General features: G+C 47.6%; 2 protein-coding genes across 3 annotated transcripts in view; both read right to left on the bottom strand.

Annotated features, from left to right (window-relative positions):
- Positions 1 to 2413: 2413 nt before the first annotated feature.
- ambra1b (autophagy/beclin-1 regulator 1b) lies at positions 2414 to 23581 on the bottom strand. Its single transcript, XM_056388043.1, has 19 exons — positions 23286 to 23581; positions 19576 to 19781; positions 19413 to 19471; positions 19082 to 19265; positions 18232 to 18404; positions 17717 to 17780; positions 16058 to 17586; positions 14830 to 14916; positions 13431 to 13616; positions 12252 to 12332; positions 12026 to 12126; positions 11823 to 11933; positions 10899 to 11087; positions 10646 to 10800; positions 10080 to 10219; positions 9274 to 9378; positions 8520 to 8707; positions 5753 to 5881; positions 2414 to 4380 (listed from the first exon to the last, which is right to left on the bottom strand). The coding sequence occupies exons 2-19, from the start codon at positions 19705 to 19707 to the stop codon at positions 3848 to 3850; spliced, it is 4146 nt and encodes a 1381-aa protein (XP_056244018.1). The 5' UTR covers positions 19708 to 19781; positions 23286 to 23581; the 3' UTR covers positions 2414 to 3847.
- A 1346-nt stretch (positions 23582 to 24927) lies between these two features.
- Positions 24928 to 25241, bottom strand: part of nox5 (NADPH oxidase, EF-hand calcium binding domain 5) — an 11770-nt gene continuing 11456 nt past the window's right edge. For both annotated transcript variants that reach the window (XM_056387646.1, XM_056387645.1), the window contains one exon: positions 24928 to 25241. This exon is cut by the window's right edge and continues 55 nt beyond it. In XM_056387646.1, coding sequence (XP_056243621.1) covers positions 25165 to 25241 — 77 coding nt within the window. In that variant the 3' untranslated portion in view covers positions 24928 to 25164.

Genomic DNA, 25241 nt, shown 5'->3' with positions numbered 1-25241 from the left:
GGTTCCTTTAGTTGTGTGGGAATCTGTTTATATACTTTATACGTCACTGAACTTTACAGCTGCACAATGAATAGAAATAGAAATAAATCTCAATATGGAGTTCAATGTCCAAATCTCAGCAGCTACAGTTTCATTGCTGAAGGTAAAATGTGTCACATTGTTGTTAGCATTAGCATTGTTAGCACCATCAGTGTTGTGTTGCTACAGAGACGCCCCACCAACAAATCATATTCTCCAGATGTAAATGAACAAAAGTCACATCATCATCTTTAAATGTCTTTCAGTGAAAATGAAACTAAACTAGAATCTCCTCGTGGTCGTATCCCTCCGCCACTCAGACTAGTTCCAGGTCACATCCTGTTTATCCTGAGTCATAGAAAATATGAACCATTGGTGTGAAGTCCTGAGTTATGGCTAAAACTTGTTTTGTGAGGTCATACTGACCTCGACTTTTGACCCCTAAACTCTAATCAATTTATCCTTGAGTCCAGGTGCATGTTTGTGCCAAGTTTGAAGAAGTTTCCTCCAGCTGTTACTGAGATGTCGTGTCCTTGAGAATGAGACAGACGCACAAAAACAAAATGGTGGCTCAGACTGTCGCCTATAAAAACAGAGATTCATAGAAAATAAGTTAAATAATTAAGAATACGGGGTCAGTATCAGTGGCGTCCATTCGTCCTACATGAGTGAAAAGGTCGACATATAGACCAGAACTGAGAGCCTGTCGTAGTGTAGAGAACACCTCCAAACAAAATGGCGGACATCTTTAATCCAGAGACCGCGGAATGGAGGAAAAACAAAATGGCGGCTCTGAATCTGTTTGAAGTCTTTGAACAGAAGCTTGAGACTCAGAGGAGCAGAAATTCGGGATAAATTATTTATTATCTTGGATCTAGATGACGACCTGAGAGTTGTGACATCACTGCTAACAGAAGCTGATTGGCTGATTGACAGATGAAGGTGTGACTCACAGGTAACTCTCAAAGCTCTTTAATTACATCACGTCTAAAAGTCAAAGCAGAGAATCAGCTGTACAGACTCCACTCGTACCTTCACTCACCTGTTGCATTGTTGAAGACGCTCTGTTCACCCCCCCATCCCACCCCGCCCCCACCGATAACCCCCACAAACACACACACACACTGAACAGACACGAGACCACCTGAACAGGTGTGTTTAAAATGTTCATTGATCAAGTAAAGCCAGGAGGAGCATTCACATCACCTGCTGTTACATGCAGCTGTTGTCCTGACCCGTCGCCCCGGGAGACCACACCTGGTCTCATCTGCAGGAGCTACAGGTGAAATAAAAAACAGGAAGTAAACAGTCTCTGTCTCTTCAGAGCTCCAATCAGAGCTCGCCCTCCTCGTCATCTTCATTTCCATAGGTCCGTTACAGCCCCGCCCCCTCCCCCGCACCCCGAAACACACATACACAACTTAAACACTATCAGGACATGAAGCTCTAACAGGTGTGTGTGTGTGTATAATAAAACCAAAGTAAACCAGCAGAATGGTGGCTGTACAGTCTCATCAGGAGGGGAAGAGGCTTCATCACTGAATTCAAGTTTTGTTCTGCAGGAGTTTGGGGGGGGGGGGGGGGGGGGGTGTTAGTTTGAAGACACCAATCACAGACCTTCTCCACCAGAGGAACTAAACAACCTGAGACTTGAGGTGACACACACACACACACACAGACACACACACACACAGACAGACGGACGGACACACACACACACAGACAGACAGACACACACACACACAGACAGACAGACAGACGGACACACACACACACACACACACACACACAGACACACACACACACAGACAGACGGACGGACACACACACACACAGACAGACAGACACACACACACACAGACAGACAGACAGACGGACGGGGACACACAGACACACACACACACAGACAGACGGACACACACACACAGACACAGACAGACGGACGGGGACACACAGACACACACACACACAGACAGACGGACACACACACACAGACACACACAGACAGACGGACACACACACAGACACACACACACAGACAGACGGACACACACACACACACACAGACGGACACACACACACACAGACACACACACACACAGACGGACACACACACACACAGACAGACGGACACACAGACAGACACACACACACACACACACACACACACACACAACACACACACAGACACACACACACACACACACAGACACACACACACCACACACAGACACACACACAGACACACACACACACAGACGGACGGACACACACACACACACACAGACAGACGGACACACAGACAGACACACACACACACACACACACACACACACACACAGACGGACGGACACACACACAGACACACACACACAGACACGGACGGACACACAGACAGACAGACACACACAGACACACACACACACACACACACACACACAGACGGACACACACAGACAGTCTCATCTTCTAATCAACATTGTTAAAAGTCGATTAAAGAGTTTTATATTTTATATAAAGTCTCAGTTGGTGATTTTCAGATCTGAACCAGGTCCTTGGATCAGTCTCACACATGTTCCTTCATCATCATTAATTTGGATTAATTTGCTGCTGAAAATAGTTCCTCCTGTTAGAAACTACAGTCGATCAGCTGATTCAGGAAATTAATGAAACTTTTTAAAAACTTTATATCTAGTTTTTACATCATCAGTAGGAACCAATGAGCTGAGAGACTCAGACAGAGGGGGGTGGAGCTAAGAGAAGGACCAACACACTGCTGGTTTGAAGTCTCAACATGAAATTTACTGCTGTACGAAAATGAAGAATAAAACCGTCATCATCCTGGAGTCTGAGCTTCCTACAGGTGAGGACAGGAGAGAGCAAGTGAGGACAGCCATTGGTTTACACTCATTTCTGTACAGAAGAAAAACCCCTCCCCAAACAAACATGATTATTTCTAAAGTTGTGATAAATATGTTGTCGACATGATTCAATCAGCTGATTCACAGTCTGTTGATTCTCATGTACAGAAGTGAATGAGCAGCAGCTGGTCACATGACCTCCTCCACACACTGAACACCAGGTTTGTAGCACACGCACTATAGTGAAAGTGGGTTGGGTGGTAATTTAGAGGGGGAGGGGTTTGGGAGGTTTGGAGCACATCATGATGAAGCCCCGCCCCCCTGCCCTCAAACAGGAAATGGTTCTTCTCCTCTTAAAAAAAAAAAAAAAGATCATGTGTTTGATGAATTGCAGTTACTGAAGAGAAGCAGCAGGTCGAGTTCATTCAGTCATGATGATCGGACAGTGATGTCCTCCAGCTGTCTCCTTAATACATCATCATTACATCATCACACGGTACAAAAACAGGCTTCAAAATAAAGTAGTGCTGAATTCACTTTGAACACTTCAATCACGCACTATTCACATCTAAAGTCAACATCACATTGCACCGAATGCAGCACGTTGGAGTAAATGTGTGAGAAAGAGATCACCCCCCCCACCCCACCCCACCCCACCCCGACCCCGACCCCGACCCCGGACCCCCCCTCAGACATGGCACTGGGATACACAGGAGCCTCGTCGAGGAGAGAGGAGCTGAGCTGACGGGACACGCCCCTCTCTGACGAGCTTCAGTCAGGTTCTCTAAGTGCAGAGGAAGTGCAGCCAATGCCATCGAGGGTGAGGGGGGTGAGGGGGGTTCTTGTGTCCCTTCTGTTCCAGGCGGGAGACCCTCTGCAGAGTCGAAGCAGCACCCATGTCTGTGAGATAAGGCTTTGAGGACCAAACCCGTCGTCCAACGCTCTGCTTCTCTCGGCCAATAGGAGAGCTACCTGCTGTACGGGTCACCGGGGTAACTGTTGGGGCGGCCACTGCCGCCGCCAGGGAGAGGGCTGTGAGAGGAGGAGGAGGAGGAAGAGGGGGAATACAGCAGCAGGGAAGAAGACGAGGGACCCGGCAGAGAGTCGTCGTCGGTCCGTCCTCCGTCAAACACGTCGTCCATATCCAGAGAGAGGCCGGAGGGGGGTGGGCCCGACAGCACCTGGGGGCCCCACATGGGGGCCAACTGTTCAGACGGGCTGGAGGCCTGGGGAGGGGGGTACGACTGGGTCTGGGTGATGAGGAGGGGACCTGAGGAGGAGGAGGGGGCCGTAGGGTCAGCCGAGGGCCTGGAGGCCCCGGAAGCCGTCTGGGAGCCACGGTGGATGCGATGGCTGACAATGATGTTGTTCCCGAAGCCGCCCATAGACGCCATGGTGGTGCTCTGCTCCCGCTGGACCACTGCCGTCATACCACCCTCCGCGATCAGCCGGCGAATCCGTGCCAGAGCATCCTCACCTGAGCCGAAATCCGGAGACTCACCTGGACCAACGAGAGGAACAACACAAGTTAGTCCACAGTCCCCACCCACACGACTTCGACAGTTCCTTCCCTCCAGGAAGTCACATTAACACCAACGTGTAGGAGGTATTGAAGGAGGTGTTGAAGGTGTAGGAGGCGTTGAAGGTGGTGTTGAAGGTTTAGTAGGTATAGGAGGTTTTGAAGGTTTAGGAGGTGTTGAAGGTTTAGGAGGTATTGAAGGTGTAGGATGTGTTGAAGGAGTAGGAAGTGTTGATGGTGTTGGAAGCATTGAAGGCGTTCAAGGTGTAGGAGGTGTTGGAGGTGTGAAGGTGTAGGAGGTGAAGGTGTTGTTCAAGGTGTAGGAGTTGTTTGAGATGTTGAAGGTGGAGGAGGTGTTGGAGGTGTTGAAGGTGTTGAATGTGCAGGGGATGTAGGTTAGGAGGTGTTGATGGCTTACGAGGTGTTGAAGGTTTAGGTGGTTTAGGAAGTGTTGAAGGAGTAGGAGGTGTTGAAAGTGTAGGAAGTGTTGAAGGTGTAGGAGGTTTAGGCGGTGTTGAGGGTGTAGGAGGTGAAGGAGGTTTTGAAGGTGTAGTAGGTGTTTAAGGTGTAGGAGGCGTTGGAAATGTTGAAGGAGGAGGTGGTGTTGGAGGTGTTGAAGTTGGAGGTGGTGTTGGAGGTGTAGGAGGTATAGGAGGTGTAGGAAGTGTTCAAGGTGTAGGAGGTGTAGGAGACATTGGAGGTGTTGAAGGTGAAGGAGGTGTAGGAGACGTTGGAGGTGTAGTAGGTGTTGAAGGCGTAGGTTAGGAAGTTTAGGAAGTGTTGAAGGTGTAGGAGAGGTTGAAGGTGGAGGAGGTGTTGAAGGTGGAGGAGGTGTAGGATGTGTAAGAAACGTTGGAGGTATTGAAGGTGTAGGAGGTTTAGGAGGTGTTGAAGGTGTAGGAAGTTTAGGTTTAGGAAGTTTAGGAGGTGTTGAAGGTGTAGGAGGTTTAGGTGGTGTTGGAGGTGTGGGAGACTTTGGAGGTATTGAAGGTGTAGGAGGTGTTGAAGGTGTAGGGGGTGTAGGAAGTTAAGGATGTGTTGAAGGAGTAGGAGGTTTAAGAGGTGTTGAAGGTGTAGTAGGTGTAGGAGGCATTAAAGGTTAGGAGGCGTTGGAGGTGTTGAAGGTGTAGGAGGCATTGAAGGTGTAGGAGGCATTAAAGGTGTAGGAGGTGTTGAAGGTGGAGGAGGCGTTGGAGGTATTAAAGGTGTAGGAGGTGTTGAAGGTGGAGAAGGTGTAGGAGGTGTTGAAGGTGGAGGAGGTGTAGGAGGCGTTGGAGGTATTAAAGGTGTAGGAGGTGTTGAAGGTGGAGGAGGTGTAGGAGGTGTAGGAGGCGTAGCTGTATCAGAGCAGTACCTGCAGCAGTGGAGGTGTTGGCCTCTGATGTAGCTTCACCCTGGACGCTGTCCTGAGCTCTGCTGCTCGGAGACGCCTCCATCTGTCCCTGAGCTGCTGCACTGGTGGACGGAGTCTCAGGAGGGACATCTGAGGAGAGAGGAAGGACATGTGAGGAGAAAGGAGGGACATCTGAGGAGAGAGGAGGGAGGAGAGGAGGGACATCTGAGGAGAGAGGAGGGACATCTGAGGAGAGAGGAGGGAGGAGAGAGGAGGGACATCTGAGGAGAGAGGAGGGAGGAGAGGAGGGACATCTGAGGAGAGAGGAGGGAGGAGAGGAGGGACATCTGAGGAGAGAGGAGGGAGGAGAGAGGAGGGACATGTGAGGAGAGAGGAGGGACATCTGAGGAGAGAGGAGGAGGAGAGAGAGGAGGGACATGTGAGGAGAGAGGAGGGAGGAGAGGAGGGACATCTGAGGAGAGAGGAGGGACATCTGAGGAGAGAGGAGGGAGGAGAGAGGAGGGACATGTGAGGAGAGAGGAGGGAGGAGAGAGGAGGGAGGAGGGACATGTGAGGAGAGAGGAGGGAGGAGAGAGGAGGGACATGTGAGGAGAGAGGAGGGAGGAGAGGAGGGACATCTGAGGAGAGAGGAGGGACATCTGAGGAGAGAGGAGGGAGGAGAGAGGAGGGACATGTGAGGAGAGAGGAGGGAGGAGAGAGGAGGGAGGAGAGAGGAGAGAGGAGGGACATCTGAGGAGAGAGGAGGGAGGAGAGAGGAGGGACATGTGAGGAGAGAGGAGGAGAGAGGAGGGACATCTGAGGAGAGAGGAGGGAGGAGGGACATCTGAGGAGAGAGGAGGGAGGAGAGAGGAGGGACATGTGAGGAGAGAGGAGGGAGGAGAGGAGGGACATCTGAGGAGAGAGGAGGGACATCTGAGGAGAGAGGAGGGAGGAGAGAGGAGGGACATGTGAGGAGAGAGGAGGGAGGAGAGAGGAGGGAGGAGAGAGAGGAGAGAGGAGGGACATCTGAGGAGAGAGGAGGGAGGAGAGAGGAGGGAGGAGAGAGGAGGGAGGAGAGGAGGGAGGAGAGAGGAGAGAGGAGGGAGGAGAGGAGGGACATGTGAGGAGAGAGGAGACAGGAGACAGGAGACAGGAGGGAGGAGGAGGAGGAGAGAGGAGGGAGGAGGGACATGTGAGGAGAGAGGAGACAGGAGACAGGAGAGAGGAGGGAGGAGAGAGGAGGAGGAGAGGAGAGAGAGGAGGGAGGAGAGGAGGGACATGTGAGGAGAGAGGAGGGAAGAGGGAGGAGAGAGGAGGGAGGAGAGAGGAGGGAGGAGAGAGGAGGGACATGTGAGGAGAGAGGAGGGAGGAGAGGAGGGACATGTGAGGAGAGAGGAGAGAGGAGAGAGGAGGGAGGAGAGGAGGGACATGTGAGGAGAGAGGAGGGAGGAGGGAGGAGAGAGGAGGGACATGTGAGGAGAGAGGAGGGAGGAGGGAGGAGAGAGGAGGGAGGAGAGGAGGGACATGTGAGGAGAGAGGAGGGAGGAGAGAGGAGGGAGGAGGAGAGGAGGGACATGTGAGGAGAGAGGAGGGAGGAGGAGGAGAGAGGAGGGAGGAGAGGAGGAGGGACATGTGAGGAGAGAGGAGGGAGGAGGAGGAGAGAGGAGGGAGGAGAGGAGGGACATGTGAGGAGAGAGGAGGGAGGAGAGAGGAGGGAGGAGAGGAGGGACATGTGAGGAGAGAGGAGGGAGGAGGGAGGAGAGAGGAGGGAGGAGAGAGGAGGGACATGTGAGGAGAGAGGAGGGAGGAGAGGAGGGACATGTGAGGAGAGAGGAGAGAGGAGGGAGGAGAGAGGAGGGAGGAGAGAGGAGGGAGGAGAGGAGGGAGGAGAGGAGGGACATGTGAGGAGACAGTGTCTGTCTCACATGGTTCCGTCAGACTCCCTTATAAAGGATAAATAAATGCTTTACAACCAGGTTATTAATCAGCTTGTTGACACCTTTTAAATCATAAACAATTATAAACAAGTTACAACAGTCTTCTCAGCTGACGCTTCCTACTTATTAATCTAATGAGCTATTACCATTTCTAACTGGTAACAGGAGCCTCTTTGTAATTCATTAATTAACAATGATGTGTTTCTAAATGTTAATAACTGATCAATCAATGGTTGTAAACTGAGACGAAGATGATGAAGGGAGAATCACAGAGATGTGGACAGAGACTGAGCAGTTCACCAGGTAAAGGAAGGTCACACCTGAGTCACACCTGAGTGTTAAAGCCGAAGAAGAGGAACCAGCAGAAATCACCTCCATGTTCATATCTGATCAACAGCTGTGTTACAATGAGAGCAGCTCAAGGTAATCAATACTGCCAAGGCCTCAGAAGATGAATCTGGTCATGTGACGTGATCATGTGATCTGCCATAATTTGATCTGCCAGATGAAACGTTTTGACCATTAAGGTGCTGACGGGGGTTAATTAATAATTAATTAGTAACTGAACAAACGTGATGAAGCAGCAGCTACAGACGCTGATGAGAAAAAGAGACGAGGCTGAACAGATCAGAGACATGAGGGATCACTATTTGGCAGGAAACAGCTCACTATTGGCCTTTTTATCTAATGTGTTATAAGTGATTTATAAAGTGTGAACAAGCTGATTAATAAACTAGTAATAAACCAAAGATGTACAGGTCGTCTTCTGTGAAGAGACCTGCAGCAGGATGGAGGGGCTGATGACAGTGATGTAGGTGATGACATCACTGACTTCAGTACATGTGACGTACTGGGTGGGGGCTGGGAGACGCTGGGCTCTGATAGGTCCCTCTCTGTCTGCGTCTCGGCGTTCTGCAGTTGGATGATTGGCGTCTGGGTTCCTTGTGATGTCACAGAAGGAGCGGGGTGTCGGGGCTGAAGACCGATGGCGTTCATCAATCCCATGTCTCTGTCCAGCCGCCAGCCGGAGCGATTAGGCCTGAGACACATCAGAGGACAATCAGTTAACAAAGGACTCATTAGTGACCAAACACTGAGGCGCTTCGTTCAGATCCTGCTCCACATTAGTTAACAAGCTGTGTCCACATCACATCTCCTCACTGAGGCTCCGCCTCCACTCTGGATTACTTCCTGTTTGTCTTTGTGTTTCACCTGATGAAGGTAAACATCATGAACACACGGTAAAGTCTTAGAATCAGCTCCTAACACGGTCACAGTCTAATTCCTGAGTTAGTGATGAATAATGACCAGAGGTGTTTTTACACATTATGATGTCACAGTGAAGCTGACCTTTGACCTCTTGATATAAAATCTCATCATGTTATCCTGTTAGAAATTTGTGCTGAACTGTGTCAGACTCAGTGAACGTTTGTGTTTCCTGAGTGATCACGTTCATGAGACTGTCCTCGCCTATCACCATGAACTCAGTCCTTGTTGTCACCTTGATTTTAATAACTTTAATGTATGTGACATGAACTGTGTCACGTATCGATCAGCAGATACTCAATATACCAGGCAGAGTCTCGGTGTGATGGAGGTTCTCACCCTGGTCTGTCAGAACCTCGGGTCCGGCTGGTTCCACTGTTGTTGACGGAGAAAAGAGGTTCGCTGTTCGACTCTGCAGGGCTCTCACCATCACTGCGATAGAACCTACACACACACACACACACACACACACACACACACACACACACACACACACACACACACACACACACACACACGTTAATTCACTTCCATTCAGGAAGTCTTGAAGCAGAGGAGTTTTCTTCGTGGAATCACAGACCATGACCTCATTAAAGACGCTAATTGAGCTTCTCCAATTAATGGTCTTCCTGTTCAGATTGACCATTAAGATAATTAAATCAGTTACCTTCTCACTGGGGGGGTGGGGGTGGGGGGTGGGGGGGCTCTGCAGCTCAGAGGGAAAACAAGAGAGACAAGTTAACATCTACACTCAGACCAAGTCCAGCAGTTTGTCTTTGAGGTAAAGAGGAAGAGACTGATCCAGACACCAAGACCAGGACCTGGACCTGGGCCTGGATCTGGTCCTGGTCCTATCAAACATCCAGAGGAGGGAATAAGACCTGAATAAATCTCTTTTGTTGTTTCTGATTCTACGTTTAGGAGAGAAAGTCTTTAATGACCTTTTTCAGGGTTCCTCTTTTGTAGAGATCATTGTCCAGTGATGATCGAGCTGAAGGTGTGTGTGTGTGTGTGTGTGTGTGTGTGTGTGTGTGTGTGTGTGTGTGTGTGTGTGTGTGTGTGTGTTGTGTGTGTGTGTGTGTGTGTGTGTGTGTGTGTGTGTGTGTGTGTGTGTGTGTGTGTATGTGATGGTGTTGGAGACTCACACAGGCCGGCAGATGACCAGGTCTCCCTTGTTGGTTCCATAAGCCAGACCCATCCCAGGATCGGGCAGCCAGCGGGCAGAGTTGATGCTGACGTGACGTCTCTGGTCTGGAGCCATGGGGTAGACCACGTTAAAGACCATCTGAAACACAGCAGCAGGTTATACACACACCGAACACACACACCGAACACACACACCTACGCTCAGCTCGGTCCGATGCAAACAGCTGATATGTTTCAAAGTAAAAGTCTGTTTGATGGCAGATAAAGTGAAAATATCCAAAATAAAACTTTATCTGATATCAGTTTTTTTTTCTGTGGGTTTTTTATTAAAGTGTCTCAAACATGATTCACCTGGACATGACCTTTGACCTTTGTTTATATCTGGAGTTGATTTGATTTCAGTTGGTCATGTGATCGCCGTTTATGGAGGAAGCTGATTGTCTGAATATAAATCTATAACGTGGTATTTTATTTTGTTACTTCCTGTCTGGTCCATGAAGAGACTCTGGGTCTGAACTGATGATGCTTTGACCGATCTGAGTGTTTGAGCCGCGGTCTGTCTCACCCTGATGGACGTCTCTCCTCCGTGAGGCTGCTGCAGGCGGAAGACTTGCGCCACCATGTGGTCGGTGGTGGGATGCAGCAGGATCCTGCGAGAGGCCAGGCCCACCATGACGTAGCAGCCCATGGGAGACAGGCTGACAGAAATGGCATTTGGACCTGTAGAAGAAGATCAAACTTCAGAGGATAAAGAGGAAACCGCAGACAATGAAATAAACTTTCCCTCTGGATTTAACACGTCCAGTGTCTGGACTCACCGAATCTCTTGGTGTAGAGCATCTCTCCCAGGTTGTGAGGAGCCAGAGAGTAGATGGCCAGGATACCCTCGTCTGGAAACCCCCGCTGGCTGCTGGGAATGAAGACGGCCAGCAGCTGACCGTCCGCAGAGATGTCGCAGCTGGCGTCGTTGTAGATCTTACAGTTTGAAACCAGGACGTTGACTGAAGCTGGAAACAAGAAACAGAAACATTCTGCTCATTAATTAGCTCCTCCTCTCTGTCTTTATCATCAAGTGGACAGAAGATTGGAACTGGGGACAGTACAGCTGGTGGTCTGGTTCTTAATCCCGGACCCCCGGACCCCCGGACCCCCAGGCTCATCAGGCCCCGTCATGGAGAGTTACACAGTTAAGATAGTTAACCTTCATTCGTCCCACAGTGGGGACATTTGCAGTGTTACAGCAGCAAAGTGACAGAAAAAGAAAGAAAAACTGCAAAATGACAATATCAAATACTTAAAAAAGTAGTAGTAGTAAATATTTAAATATATAAATATAAAATATATAAAAGTTCAACCAAACATTTTAAGGTCAAAGATTTTACACTTTTCCTTTTATTTTTAATTTTATTACATTTATTTGAAGTTTTGATTTGAGGATAAATCTGTGGTTTTAAGTACCAAAGTCTCTCTGAAGTCTCCACACAGAACAGGACGATCAGCCAATCAGAGGAGAGGCCCAGAGTCTCTCCTCTGATTGGCTGACAGAAGCTACAGAGACAAAGCCGTCACTGTGACTCCAGGTAGTCGATATTATCTGTTAACAGGTTTACAGAGCAGACGGTAGTTTTCTGGCTTTAATGATCTTGTGACACTGGTCACTGGCTGGAGGGCAGACACACATGTGACCTGTCTCCTGTCCGTGGTGAGACAGAACAGAGTGAGGGGGTCAGAGAGAGTTGTACCGTTGCTGATCTCTGGCAGGTCGAACTTGGTGAAGTCCCACCACTGCAGACGGTAGGTGGTGTTAGCGATGTTGCTGGCCACCGCAGACTGACCGTCACCAATCGACGCTCCTGATGGGACGACAAAACATTAGATTTATCATCCATCCAAACAGGCACAGGTAGGGGTACAGGTAGGTAGGTGTGTGTGTGTGTGTGTGTACCAGCGAGGATTCTGTTGACAGAGGAGTGTGTGGCCAGGCCTGGTTGTCCTCTCTCATGGAAAATTCCAGCATAGGGCAGATACTCAGGGAGGAGGAACCTCCTGCAGGAGAACCACGAAACATAGAACCAAGACCTTGACACGTAACCATGACAACCAGAACCAATTTAACACCAAAGCTAGCTGATCCAGGACTCTGTAAAAGTTCAGGATCAGAGCTGACTCACCGAGGGACGAAGCGACCCAGGGAGGGGGCGGACATCCTGGCGTTTCGTGGCGTCCTGTGTCTCGCTCTGTCTCCGTTATCACTGGGTAATAAAGAGAGAGGTCAGGTGACCAGAACCAGCTTCACTTTAATACACAGGACAGGTTCAAGTAAAGTAAAAACACTCTTATTAAAACAAGGGAACTGCATCGTGGTTCTGCTCAAGATGAAATGAAACCATTTCAAACTCCTGTTGACAAGAACAAGTTTAACACAACAGAAAAAGTTCAAAATAACCACACAACCCTGCAGGGGGCTTTTAATTTGAAGGGGCAGGAGGGAGAAGAGCAGGATCCCCTCCCACAGGTACTTTAACAGTTTGTTCTAATGATATCACAGGTGAGACAGCAGCAGGTAAGTCACCTGAAGACGACCTGTTCCACCTTCATCACCTCTCTGATCATTTCTAGTTCTATTTTATTTCTACTTTTATTCTCTTTTAGCATTTCATTGTTTTCATTTAGATTTGATTTTTAATATCCCACCTTTTATTTCGAGTTTGACATTAATACATTTTATTATTTTATCTTTATCGTCATCCTAACTTTCCCGTCTTCAGTGTTTCCTCACTTCCTGTGGATTGTTTTATTTTATTGTTTTAATTAATCACCTGGTCATTTATTGTTCTGTGTGTAAATGGGTGTGTGTGTGTGTGTGTGTGTGTGTGTGTGTGTGTGTGTGGGGGGGGGGTTTAAAACGGCTGTACAGATAAAGTCTGACAGATCTCACTGCTGCTGACGTGTTTGTAGCTTCCTGTTTTTCTTTTATTCTTTGCGCTTTAAATAAATAAAAATAAGAAATAAAGACAGGAGGAAAGGTTCGGGCGTGTTCAGTAAAACGCTGTGACCACAGCGTGACATGCCTTAACGCTTCAGCTGTTCTGTTCAAGCCGCAGCTCTGCTAAGAAAACACAGACCAGGTCCACACACTGAGCACGTCATAAGACCAGGTTTAACCAGAGAGGGGGGGCGCCTCGCCGGCCACCTGGTAGAGTGCGTACCACATGGCCGTGGGTTCGAGTCCGACCCGCAGCCATTTGCGGCATGCCATCGCCTCTCTCTCTCTCCCCGACTTTCCTGTCTACCTCTCACTGTACTTTCAAAAAAAAAAAAAAAAAAGGTTTAACCAGAGTCCCACTCACTCCAGCTCCTCGAAGTCCACGTCACTGTTGTCCATGGAGCTGGACGGGTTGCTGGCGGGGCTGTCTGACGACGACGACATGGCCCGCAGGCGGTTCTGCTGGTAACGGAGCGAGCGCTGGCGGATGCTGTCCCGTCTGGACAGATACTGGATCATCCTCTGGGCATAGTAAGCAGCTGGAGAAAGTCTGGACACAGAGAGGACCGGTTCAGGCTCAGGCTCAGGCTCAGGTTCAAACAGCATGACAGACATTAGAACCAGGTCTCTGTTGTCAGTCTGTATTTATAGTTATGGTTTCTGTCTGAACTCAGAACCAGTGTTTGGATGCAGGCCGGTCTGCGGACTCAGTGACCCCTGGAACAGGAAGTCCCTCTGTGATCCTCTGTTTTGAGAAGTGTGAGACTCAGCTCAGTTTGAAAATCACTTCAGAGTCATTACAAGGTTGTCTGAAGCAGTGGCTGCTGAGTGCAGGTTATAAAGCAACAGGCAGTGAGTCAGTCTCTACATGAACCGGTCCGGACCACAGAGAGGAGGCCTGTGTTCCTCAGGACATGAGATCTGCATGTTACTGAGGGTTTTATCTGCAGTTCATTTAGCAGGAAAGTGACAGTGAAACATGAACCAGGTGAAGTTTGTGTTCACTCCTTCTGTCCTGTACGTCAGGTTTATCTCTTTAACGGGAGGACAGACTGAGAAATCACCTAAACCCAAACAAACACGATGTAAATGTGACATGAACCTGAGGCTCCGTCCACACCACTACGTTTTCATTTTAAAACTCATTTCATTTCCTACGTTTCCTCGTCTGTCCACACGACTCCAGAGTTTTCAAGCACCGAAAACAGAGACCGAGACTTTTGGAAACACTGCTGGACCCGTTTTATTTAGGAAATTCTGGGGTTGCGTATTATTTTTAAGATTAAGGTTGTGTTTTATTTTGAAAACTCTGGGGTTGTGTTTTATTTTGAAAACTCTGGGATTATGTTTTATTTTGAAAACTCTGGGGTTGTGTTGTAGTCTGGACAGAAACTGAGACCTCTGGAAACGATGAGGTCACAGCCAGGGTCTCTCCTGATTGGCTGTCATCAGCCTGGACTACCAGTGGTGAATACAACATGATGATGAATGACAGTGTTACTGACCTTGTTGTCTTTGCAGCAGCTGCTGTTCACTTACATTCTCTGTTTTAATGCTACAGCTGCAGAGGAGACAATCTACTTCCTGTTTACACCGGCTTGCACATGCTCAGTGTAGGTGATGGTCATGATGTGTGTTTTCAGGCGTGTTAGTGTGGACGGAGATAGGTTTAGTTTGAAAATGCTGTTTTAAACTGAGAACACATCAGTGTGGACACAGCCTGAATACCTGTCTGGGTCAGGTAGGTGAAGTGAGTCAGTTACCTGGCTGGATCAGGGTAGATGGGGTGGTCTCTGGATCCTGACATGTCGTAGCGAGACAACGATAACAGAGACGATTCCAACAGTCGCCTGTGACACAAAAACACCAGACATTACAGAAAACAGCTGATGGAAATGATTTGGATCAATGTTCATATTCAACTCACCCTTTAAGGCCAAATATCAACCTCAAGCCTGATATAAAGCGCTGCTATCACACAGATACAGCCACAACAAAACATTTTAGAAGTTTCAACCTCAGCTAATTATATATGTCACTCAATGAGGATCATACCATCAATGCAAAATCTTGCTCATCATCTGCATTCGGTTTCCACTCTGATTTTATTCTGAAAGTCCTGACAGGAAGTTGTGAATCCTATCTTTCCGCTGCTTTGATGCTTCTCTCTGATGTTTGTAACCCACAGTCACTTATTGTACGTCTGACTGACTCACTGAACTGTTACTTTCTCCAATAGAAACTCTGGAACTTCCTTTCAGATCTTTTCAGAATAAAAGCTCATAATAGCTTGAAATTAATCATTGCTGCAAAAAAAAAAAAAAGCGGGTTTTCTCGCGCTTTTATTTTTTGGGCAAATTCGCTGGAGAGGAAGTGATGCTGCAGGTAACTGGTGCTGCTCAGACCGAGATCTTTTCTCTTTTAATTAAAATAATCATATTGTCAAAATGGCGGGCCAGATATTGATATGTTACCGACCACTGCTGTCCAGTATAATAAAGGTCAGTGGCTCATAAAACAAGAAAAAACAAGAAACGGACCTCAAACTTTTCCTTGTTCTATAGATAAAAGCTGTGAATCATCATGATTTGAAGTTTCTATCTTTATCTGTTCATGAGTTATTCTCCTTCTCCTCACAGCACTGCTCCCACTCAAGCCTCTGAGTCAGACTCTCTGATTGGCTGCGACAGCTCCCGCTGGAGCCAATAGGAGAGTCCGATTCAGTGACCGGACTCTAGACGTCAGTATCAAAGATGGAGGATGAGACTCGATGGATAAACACACAGAGGAAGCAGCTCCAGACTCCAAATCATTTCTGACTTTTCATGTCAGCGTATCGATGAGACGAACACGAACGAACAGCGGCTCGTTAGAAAGCGACGATTCTCTAATTTGACGTGAAAAAACGCTGTGTCGCAGAGTGACGACGCTCTGAAGACAAGGAGGTGTTTACGGCGTCCACGCCTTCAGAGGGTTATATGGGGTTGTTACCTCCTTAGCGAGTCCTCGTCGGGGGGGTCAACAGGCATTTCTTGGCTTAAGGCCTCCGGTGGCTCTGCGGAGCGCCCGGCAGCAGCCTGCCGGTACACCCTCTCCCACTGCGCCGTGTCCTGGTTGTACACCAGCCCCACCGTCTGCTCCCCAGGCTGGGTGGAGGAGGGGCCGATGGGGAAGGCCACTGCTCCTGCGCCTCCTCCTCCAGAGGGAGGGGGCTGCTCGCTGGGCTCCGGAGGCGCCCTCCTCTCCTGGGGCTGGGCTTCTAGTGTCCTCCTGCTCTCCTCAGGTTGCCAGGGGGAGGAGGAGGTGGGGAAGGAGGAGGAGGAGGAGGTGGGGGCCTCCAGAGAGGAGGCGGAGGTGGAGGAGGCCTGGTTGGTGCGCTCCCAGCGCTGAGAGTCGTGGTTGAAGGTCAGCAGGTTGTGGCAGGCCCGGCAGCGGTTCAAGTGACCGCGGGAGGCGGGGGGAGGAACGTTGTTCTCCAGACTGTGGGAGGAGGGAGGGGGAGGGAGAGGAGGCTGGTAGTGGATGATGGTGGGGGCGGTGGAGGAGGAGGAGGAAGGCCCGGGTCTGTCAGGGTCCATGTTATTATTGAGCAGCTCCTGATTCTGCTCCTGGCTGCCGTCCGTCATGCCCCCCCCCAGCGGCGGCTCCAGGTCCTGCATGCGGTCAAACTCCATGAAGTAGCGGCTCAGGTTGCACTGCAGTACGTTCCTGAACGACGCCGTGTTGCTGCGAGAGCCGTCCCAGAAGGGGTGGTGCCCGCTGCTCGTCCCCGCGGCGTCTCTGGCCCCGCCCTCTCCTTGCTGGGGGAAGCCCCGCCCTTCAGTGGCGGAGGTGTACACGGGGGATTGGGAGGAGCCATCCTGCTGACGGAGCACTGACAGCAGGCTGATGGAGGAGGAGGAGGAGGTTCTGGGAGGCAGCATACCCTGGCCAACCCCCCCCTCCCTCATGCCGAGCAGGTTGCAGGTCCAGTCGGGTCCTGGTCTGGAGGTGGAGTGCGGCTCGACGCCACTCGGGGCGGGGGGGTTCAGAGAGGAGCCGGCGCTGTAGTAGACTGAGGTGAAGGCCGAGGGGCGCTCCGACGGCTGCCGGGGCTCTGTACGGGCCGAGGAGAAGGTGGAGGCCGGGGGGGGCTGGGGAGTGTCAGCTGACACCCTGGGATCAGAGGGGGTCACAGAGGAACCGTTGGCGCCCAGGGGGGGGTTACGATTGACAGAGCAGCGACTACACAGGCACACCATGCCCAGGTGCTGGGTGCAGCCGGGGAAGGGGGGCCCGCGGTCAGAGCTGGGGTACTGGGCCAGAGGCATGCTGGGAGATTCTCCCACGTTGCTTCCATTATCCCCTAAGGGGCGGGGCTGCTCGCCTCCAGCCTGAGCCCCCGGGGAGCGAGACGACAAGATGTGCAGGAAGTTGTGGAGGATGGGCGTGCGGCGAACCGGCTGGGTGGGGAGGAAGGAGCGCTGACGGAAGTGAGGCATCTCCACACTGTCCATGGGAACCTCCAAGTCCTCCTCGCTCTTGGGGGGGGGGGGGGTAGACAGAGAGAGAGAGAGAGAGCGGTCAGCAGGCTCCGCCCACACTGGCATGACACAGTGTCCACCAGAGGACGGCGACAGTCATGATCATGTGACCAGCCTCAGTTCTTACCTGATTGGACGGATTCACGATCGCTGTCAGCAGGTTGTGGCCCAGAGGGTCGAACCGCACCAACCTGAAACCAGCACATGACCAAACAAACAAACAAACAAACAAACAAACAAACAAACAAACAAACAAACAAACAAACAAACAAACAAAACACAAACTGAGTCAGTGTTCAACCATCAATCACTGACAACAACTTCAACCAGAGTGAAGATCGTCAGCAGCTGCATCATTCTGTGACGTGGTTTATTATCATATATATTATAATATTATTATATCACGATATTTATTATTAATATTCATTATTATTTATTTAATATATTTAAACGGACTTGAAGAGTCACAGCGAACAGCTGTTCTACATCTGACAATCATTAGTCATGAACAGTTGAATCTGTGTTCCTCCACCTCAGTGAGATTATTATTATTATTATAATAATCATATAATTATATCATCATTATCATAACATTGCTGGTCTCCTGGTCGACTCAGCTGCTCTGGTCAGTGCTGAACCCACCGGACTCTCTCCGTGTCGCTGCCCGTCTTGACCACGGCGAAGGGCTCCGGTCGGCTCCAGTCCCAGAAGTGCAGCTCGTTGTTGGTGGCGATCAGGAGGAGCTGAGCCGTGGGGTGGAAGGCGAGGGAGGCGATGGCCACGTTACTCTCTGTGAACCAACTCTCACTCCCACCCTGAGGAAGAAACACCAGGAACATGTGATGAGAAAAAGGTCGTTGTCTCGGTGAGATGATGATGGTAAGATCAGGTCAGCAGTCACAGTTCATCATCTGTCAGTTATACCCAAAGGACTCTGGGTAAAGTCTGTCACAGGGTCACATGACCCCGGACGGCACACTGAGACACGTCTGCAGCTCATTTTAATGTGGTCACTGATGATTTGAATGAGACAGACATCACTGGCAGGACATTTTCAATGAGTCGATGAAGCTTGATCATCAATGGAGAGCATTATATAATATTATTATAATCAAATACACTATTATTAGCAGAATAAATTGATATAAATAAAGAAATAATCAAATGACTCGGTGTGTGTCCTCGGTCCGAACAGTGGAGATGGAGTCCCTCTGCTTGTCTCAGCGGGTTTACCTGCTGTCACCAGGTAACGACAGTGTAAAAAGCTTTGAGAAGCTGAAAAGTCTCTGGAGCAGCTGTGACTGTCTTCTCCACGTTTTCACTGACACACAACAAACCCACGTTAGTTGCTGCTCATCAATTAAAATTTAAGACAGGTAACGTTTGGTCTCTAGCCCCACCCTGACTGAAGCAGCGGAGCAGCTGCAGCAGAGCCACATTAACTCACTGCTCAGAGAGGGGAGTCAACACTTCCCCTCAGGGTCTTACTCACATGCAGGTCCCAGATTCGGACTTCTCCGTCAAGGCACCCGGAGGCCACCAGGCCGGGTATCGTGGGGTGGAAGGTCACACACCAGGGGGTTCTACGGTGGCCCACTAAGGAATGTAGGCACTTTCCAGTCTTCACCTCTGTTATGTAAATGTTGTGGTTGACATGTGTGGAAGCCATGAGGGTCCTGAGAGGAGCAGAGAGGTCAAAGGTCAGTTAATACCACCTTCACCACTTAAAGTCATTTCAAACCAGCTGCTACAGTAACGGGGACTGGAATCCAGGTCCAGAGAGAGTCCATAAATGATTATGATGATGATGATGATGGTCTCACCTGTCAGGGCTGAAGGCCAGCAGGAACGTGGACCGAGGACTGTCCGGCAGCTCCACTTTCTGTCAGAGCCAAAAAACACATTCATTCACATTTAAACAGAGATTAAAGCAGTACAGGTGTGTCGGACTAAGGTACAGGTGGACTTCAGTACAGGTGTGTTTACCTGACTCTGCCATTTCATCCAGCGGACCTTCTCCTCCACCAGCAGCTGCAGGAGTCTCTGGGAGCCAAAGGTCTGGGAGCCTCGCTCCCGGTTGGACAGGATCCGGACCGAGTTCCTCTGACGGGACGCCATGTTGCTACCGGGGGCCTTGGCTGATTGGCTGCTCACTCCCACTGCTGCCAGTCCGTCGCCATGCAGAGTTTAGGCTGCAGGTGAGAATACATGAGGAAGTCGGTGTCAAACCCAAAGGTCACATGACTTAATAAGCCCAACACAGGAAACAGTAAACATTCCAGCCTTTAGGCTAACGTTAGCTAGCATAGCATCTGTGTTGACTGAGTTTCTCATCCAGACTCTTTAAGGTTTAATAACAATACAACAAGTTGGTGCTCCACAGACTCCATTTTGTTTCCATCTGATACTTCACTGTGAGACTGTGAGACTCACTTCCTCTACCACGATAATTAATAATCATCTGCAGAACGTGATACACCGTTATCAAATCTTCTAGTGGGAGCATGTTTCAGATTAGAGAAGAAGAAACAAGGAGAAGAAAAAGACAGAAGAAGAAAGAAGAAGGAGAAGAAAAAGACAGAAGAAGAAAGAGAAGAAAGGAGGAGGAGAAGAAGAAAGAAGACATCTGATGACATCACCCTGGATTGTAGGACGTGGTGATGGTTAATCAAAATGATCAGCAGATTAATCAATAATGAAAATACAGCAGTGTTTCCTCTACATTCATTTAGCAGTGACGTCACGTCAGGCACCAGGTGAGAGTCAGAGAAGTGAAGTCGTGAGGAATAAGGCAGCGAATTACCGGAGAAAAGGTAGACTTATTAGCCAACTCAGTGACGCTAACTTGGGTAGCGTCACTGACTCTACCCCCCCCCCCCCCGATAGCATGCCCCCACTGCTGAAAAAAATCCTAGAGGAAACACTGTACAGGTTAGTTCCAGCTCTGTAATTGTAACATAGAAAACATCAGTGGTTTGAAGCTGCTGTAACGTTCATGTTACTAAATCATAAGATGATTTAACATCTAGAGTCAGTTCAGTGGAAACATCTGGAAACATCCTCTTTAAGATTGTCTCTCTGATCAATGAATCTGGAGATGATTGTATGGATTGATCGTTTTGTTGTTTGAGCCTCAGATATCCAGAATCAACAATGTTCAGCTTTCTGTGATGAAAGGTCAAGACAGGTGTCACAGCTGAACCCGAGACCACAAATATTATAATAATGAGGAAACACAGAGGCGTCAGTGCAGCGGGAGACGGAGTCAGAACATCTGTTCAATAAGTGAAGGAGACGAAGCTGCTGATCGCTTTCTATCAATCTGCTGATCAATCATTGGAAACCGTTTGGTGAGAAACACTGAATACGATCTGGAGTCTCTACATCACATGTAGTGAACCTCAGTAAACACAGACGACCAATCGAGATCAGCACCACACTGTGACATCACACCCTCGGTCCACAGATCAACCGGTCACAAACTGTCAACCTGTCTGAATCAGAGACAAAGACCTGGACCTGAACCGGTCCGGGTCTCCAAACACAGACGTCTCATTTACCGTCATGAACGACAGAAAACATCAGCTGGAAACAGCTCGTTCCACACTTTCACTTTAATAGTCTTTGATTAGTTTTCTGTTGATTGAATAATCACTTATTGGTCTAGTAAAGGTTTATCTATAATGAATGAACTACAAAAGTTTTAAAACCAAACTATATTATGTTCTTATTAACAGTCTGATGATTTACAAATGAACTGGTTCTCTCTGCCAACGAGGTCATGTGTTCCCGTGTCTGATTGATTGATTGTTTGTCTGTGTCTTTACACAGAAACTACTGACTTGCCCCGGCACTGAACCTGGAGGAGGGATGGACCACGACCATCGTCCAGAGAAGAACTCATTATGATTTGGGGCAGATCTGAATCATTAACTATGAATATGAAGTCGGGTGCATGTTGTGGTCTGGGTGGAGGTCTCTGATTTATTCTCTGACTGTTATCAGTCATCAGTGTCGTGTTACATTTCCTCCTATTTCTTTTCTCTCAGATTTTTACTGGAACTTCATTTTGTAGAAAATACTTTGTTGTGTTTGTCCTCAGTAGCTGTGTCGAGACCACACGTGCAAATTAACAGCTGCGCTAACGCCGTCACATTTACACTGATGTTAACATCAGTAGAATCATGAGAAACATCACTACAGCGGGACACACAAATATTAAATGTGTTCAATTAGACAAAGTGGAAGGAGATCAGGTGAAGCAGTAAGTTAGTTAGACTAGTTGGTGTTAGTTAGTGTGTGAGAGGAGTTCAGAGAGGAGGTGCTCTCAGAGGAGACGAGTCTTCAACACATTCTTTTTCTAAGATTCTGTAAAAATGACAGAATGATTTCAGGAGTGTGAAAGAATATTATAAAGCCTCATAAACCAGGTAGAAAAATACCATGATTCTGGGATTTCACTCACTAAGAGGAAGTGAATGAACACACTTTTTATTTCTGTGTACTGTCCGTTTCAACATGTTATTATGTGCATCTGTAAATGAACTCGTGTGAGGTGGGGGGAGCTCTGAATGTGGAGGGATGGAACACATGGACACTATATTTATGTTTATTCTACAAGGACCGATTCTTCATGTGGCAGGTTTCCTGGACATTCCTGTTCTCTCTTTGTTGGTTTGTTTGTTTGTGTGGTTGATATATCCGTTGCTTGTTTTTCTTTTCTCCTGTTTCATGCTGGTTGGAGACTGTTGTGTTTTCATATTGTGGAATTACGAAAAGTAATAAAACTGAAATCATAAAAACAATTCTCTAAAAATAACAAATCTCCGCTGTTTCCGGTGTCTGTTTTACATTTGATGTTTTTCTTTGCCGACAGTGAACAAGACATCTGAAGGTGTCACCCTGTGGAAACTTATGAGGGCCATTTTATAAGTGACTGTCTGATGATTTATAGACAACGCAAATTATTGATTAATGAAGACAACAATCCACAGTTGAATGACAATAAAGACCCATCCATTCAAAAAACAATGTGGCTCAAAAAAGGTTTCTCCTTTCTACACAACTTCAATTTACACTGTCAGATTTAGACTTCATCCATTCACAATGTTTCAGTCAAAATCTCCACAGAAACCACAGGTGAGCAACACCTGCACCTGAATCATTCACAACAGTCACAACAACACACACATATATACACACACACAGGTCCATGTAATAACCAGTGTCAGTGATTATTCTCTCAGGCTGGTTATTTCACCCCGAGTCTGTGTGTAAATTAAGCTGAACTCTGTATGAAAGGGGAGTTTAATGTTGGGATGAATCCACACCAAAACAAACATTTATATCCGTTAAAACAGACAAACACACTGACTTAACCAACTTCTTCATGTTGACTGACTCTGTTCAGACTCACAGTTTGTTCTCTGGCCGACACGACTCCAACCTGAAGCTCAGTTCTTACAGAATCGTTAACAACCAGTTAAAAAGTTAAATCAGGAGATGTTAGTTAGCCGAGCAGCTACATTAGCTCGTCCCGGATACAGCTAACAAGCCGACGACCTGGAAAAAGCAGCTCCGAGTTTTAACAATTTTAATCAGACTGGCGCGAAGTTAAATACGCAAACACTTTATCATCACACGATACAACGACCCAGGTGCCAGAAGAAGAAATAAAACCGGGGTGTGTGGCCTACCTTCCTTTATCCCGTCGCTCTCCGGCTGTGCCATCACAGGCGTGCTAACAGGCTAACAGGAGCTAGGCTAGCAAGTTAGCTAGCTCGGCCAAAAAGCGAAAATGTGGCCGCTGCAAATAATGATCTTTCCGCCTCTAACATCGGTGTTTGACGGTGAATTTGATTAACAGCGTCCACTGAGTTCAACAGGCAACATTCATTTTATCAGAAGGAGGCGGAGGAGACGGGGTTTCTAAGGCATTGGTCCAATGTTTTATTAGCTGCCTGACGCCGAACTGCTACTGCGTAACTAGCTAGCTGCTAGCTAGCCACATACACAGGCTGATCAGCAGAGCACCGATCACAACTAATCGAACGTAACACAAACCTCCATTCACTAAAATCACGGTCTTTATGATGTAATCATATGGGAAAATTATAATAAGTATAATAATGAACATATTCTTAGTACGAATCTTATTCGTGCAGTTAAATCTAATTGAAAATAATATAGTTTACACCAGCAGGAGGCCGCTCTTACATCGACTACACACCCTGGAAATAATCTCTGTTATTAGTCTGGATCAATTTTTTATTTTAATGAAGTGAAATTGTTTTTTGTTTGTTTGTTGTTTTATTAACGAACAATTATGTAATTTTCACTTATTGTGAATGTAAGGAAAAATTATTCAATATTGTTAACCTCCTGATTTTACTAGAAAAATGTAATATTCATAAGGTGAAATTTCATCAATCAAGGCTCTCATTTAAATGATTTCTAACTGATCTTGAACATTACTTTGAGTCTTAAATTTGTACAAACAAGAAACAAGAAGTTAATATATATTCTGAAATGTCTGAAGTCTGTCACTTCAATTATATATTTGTCCTTGTTTTGTTAAATTTGTGTATTTGTTATTATTATTTGTTGTTTTATACAGTTTTCTTATTGTGCTTTTTACTTCTATTTTTATGACTCTTTATTTCTGTGAAGCACATTGAATGACCATCATGTACCATGATGTGCTATACAAATAACTGATTATTTTTCATCTTCTTTGTTGAATCTTTATGTTTCTTTTAATTAAGAACTGATATGTCTGATTGTTTGTAAATGTTCCAATGTGAATAAAGGGAAGAACAAAGAGGAGCTTCACTGAAACCATCAGGGACTAAAACACGTGGAGACAGAGATGAACGTGTAGCCTCCCTGGATCATTCAGGTCACACTGCTCATCACATTAACTTCAATACTGTGACTTCCAGTGGTGGGAGGAGTTCCCGTATGTTTGTCTGAAATAAATGTGAAACAGGCCTGAGATGGACGTTCCTCTTGAAAAGTCACATGACCAATCGATGGACCACAAACTGTAAACATCTGTTTAAATCCTGTTCATGAGTCTTTCCATGTTGCTGAACAAACTCAAATAAACTTTCTCCGACAGGTTTGTTTCCTGCCGTGTCATCAGTCAGGTGCCTGCTGGAGATGTTGGTTTTGTTTATGTGAATATTGGTTTTGCTCATTTTTATTTTTGATTGTATTATAACTACAGTGAGGACATACGTCCTTGTGTTCCACAGTTTATTTACTTCTATTACAGATGTGTATGAATTTAGATACAGCTGCTACAATCAGATCAATGAGGAGATCAAAGGAGACAACAGAGACTTTATTATATTATGATCTGACAGAACATCTGTCACCTACACAGGTGCGCACAGGTACGTTACATCACTGATGTGTCACCAGTTTAACCAAAAGGTCATACATGAGGCTAACACAAAGCTACTGACAACACACTGAGGCAGGAAACACAACACAGATGGTTGTTGCTGCTGTGCACACACACACACACACACACACACACACACACACACACACACACAGCAGGACACCTCCTCAGAAGTTCTCCTTGTAGAAGTGGAAGCCGAAGTGTTCACACTGAGCTTTGATGACTTTAGCTAGAGCTGGAGCGC

Source organism: Seriola aureovittata, chromosome 10 (genome assembly GCF_021018895.1).
Source record: "Seriola aureovittata isolate HTS-2021-v1 ecotype China chromosome 10, ASM2101889v1, whole genome shotgun sequence".
Lineage (NCBI taxonomy): Eukaryota > Metazoa > Chordata > Actinopteri > Carangiformes > Carangidae > Seriola > Seriola aureovittata.
This window is presented reverse-complemented; position numbering and strand designations above follow the sequence as displayed.

What these genes read in the sequence shown, in the direction of transcription:
- ambra1b (XM_056388043.1), bottom strand. Translation starts at nt 19,707, where the DNA reads ATGGCGTCCCGTCAGAGGAACTCGGTCCGGATCCTGTCCAACCGGGAG. An exon ending in CTGGCCTTCAGCCCTGACAG is followed by an intron (nt 19,266 to 19,412) that starts GTGAGACCATCA and finishes TGCTCCTCTCAG; the next exon opens with GACCCTCATGGCTTCCACAC. An exon ending in CCTGCCAGAGATCAGCAACG is followed by an intron (nt 11,088 to 11,822) that starts GTACAACTCTCT and finishes TCTTGTTTCCAG; the next exon opens with CTTCAGTCAACGTCCTGGTT.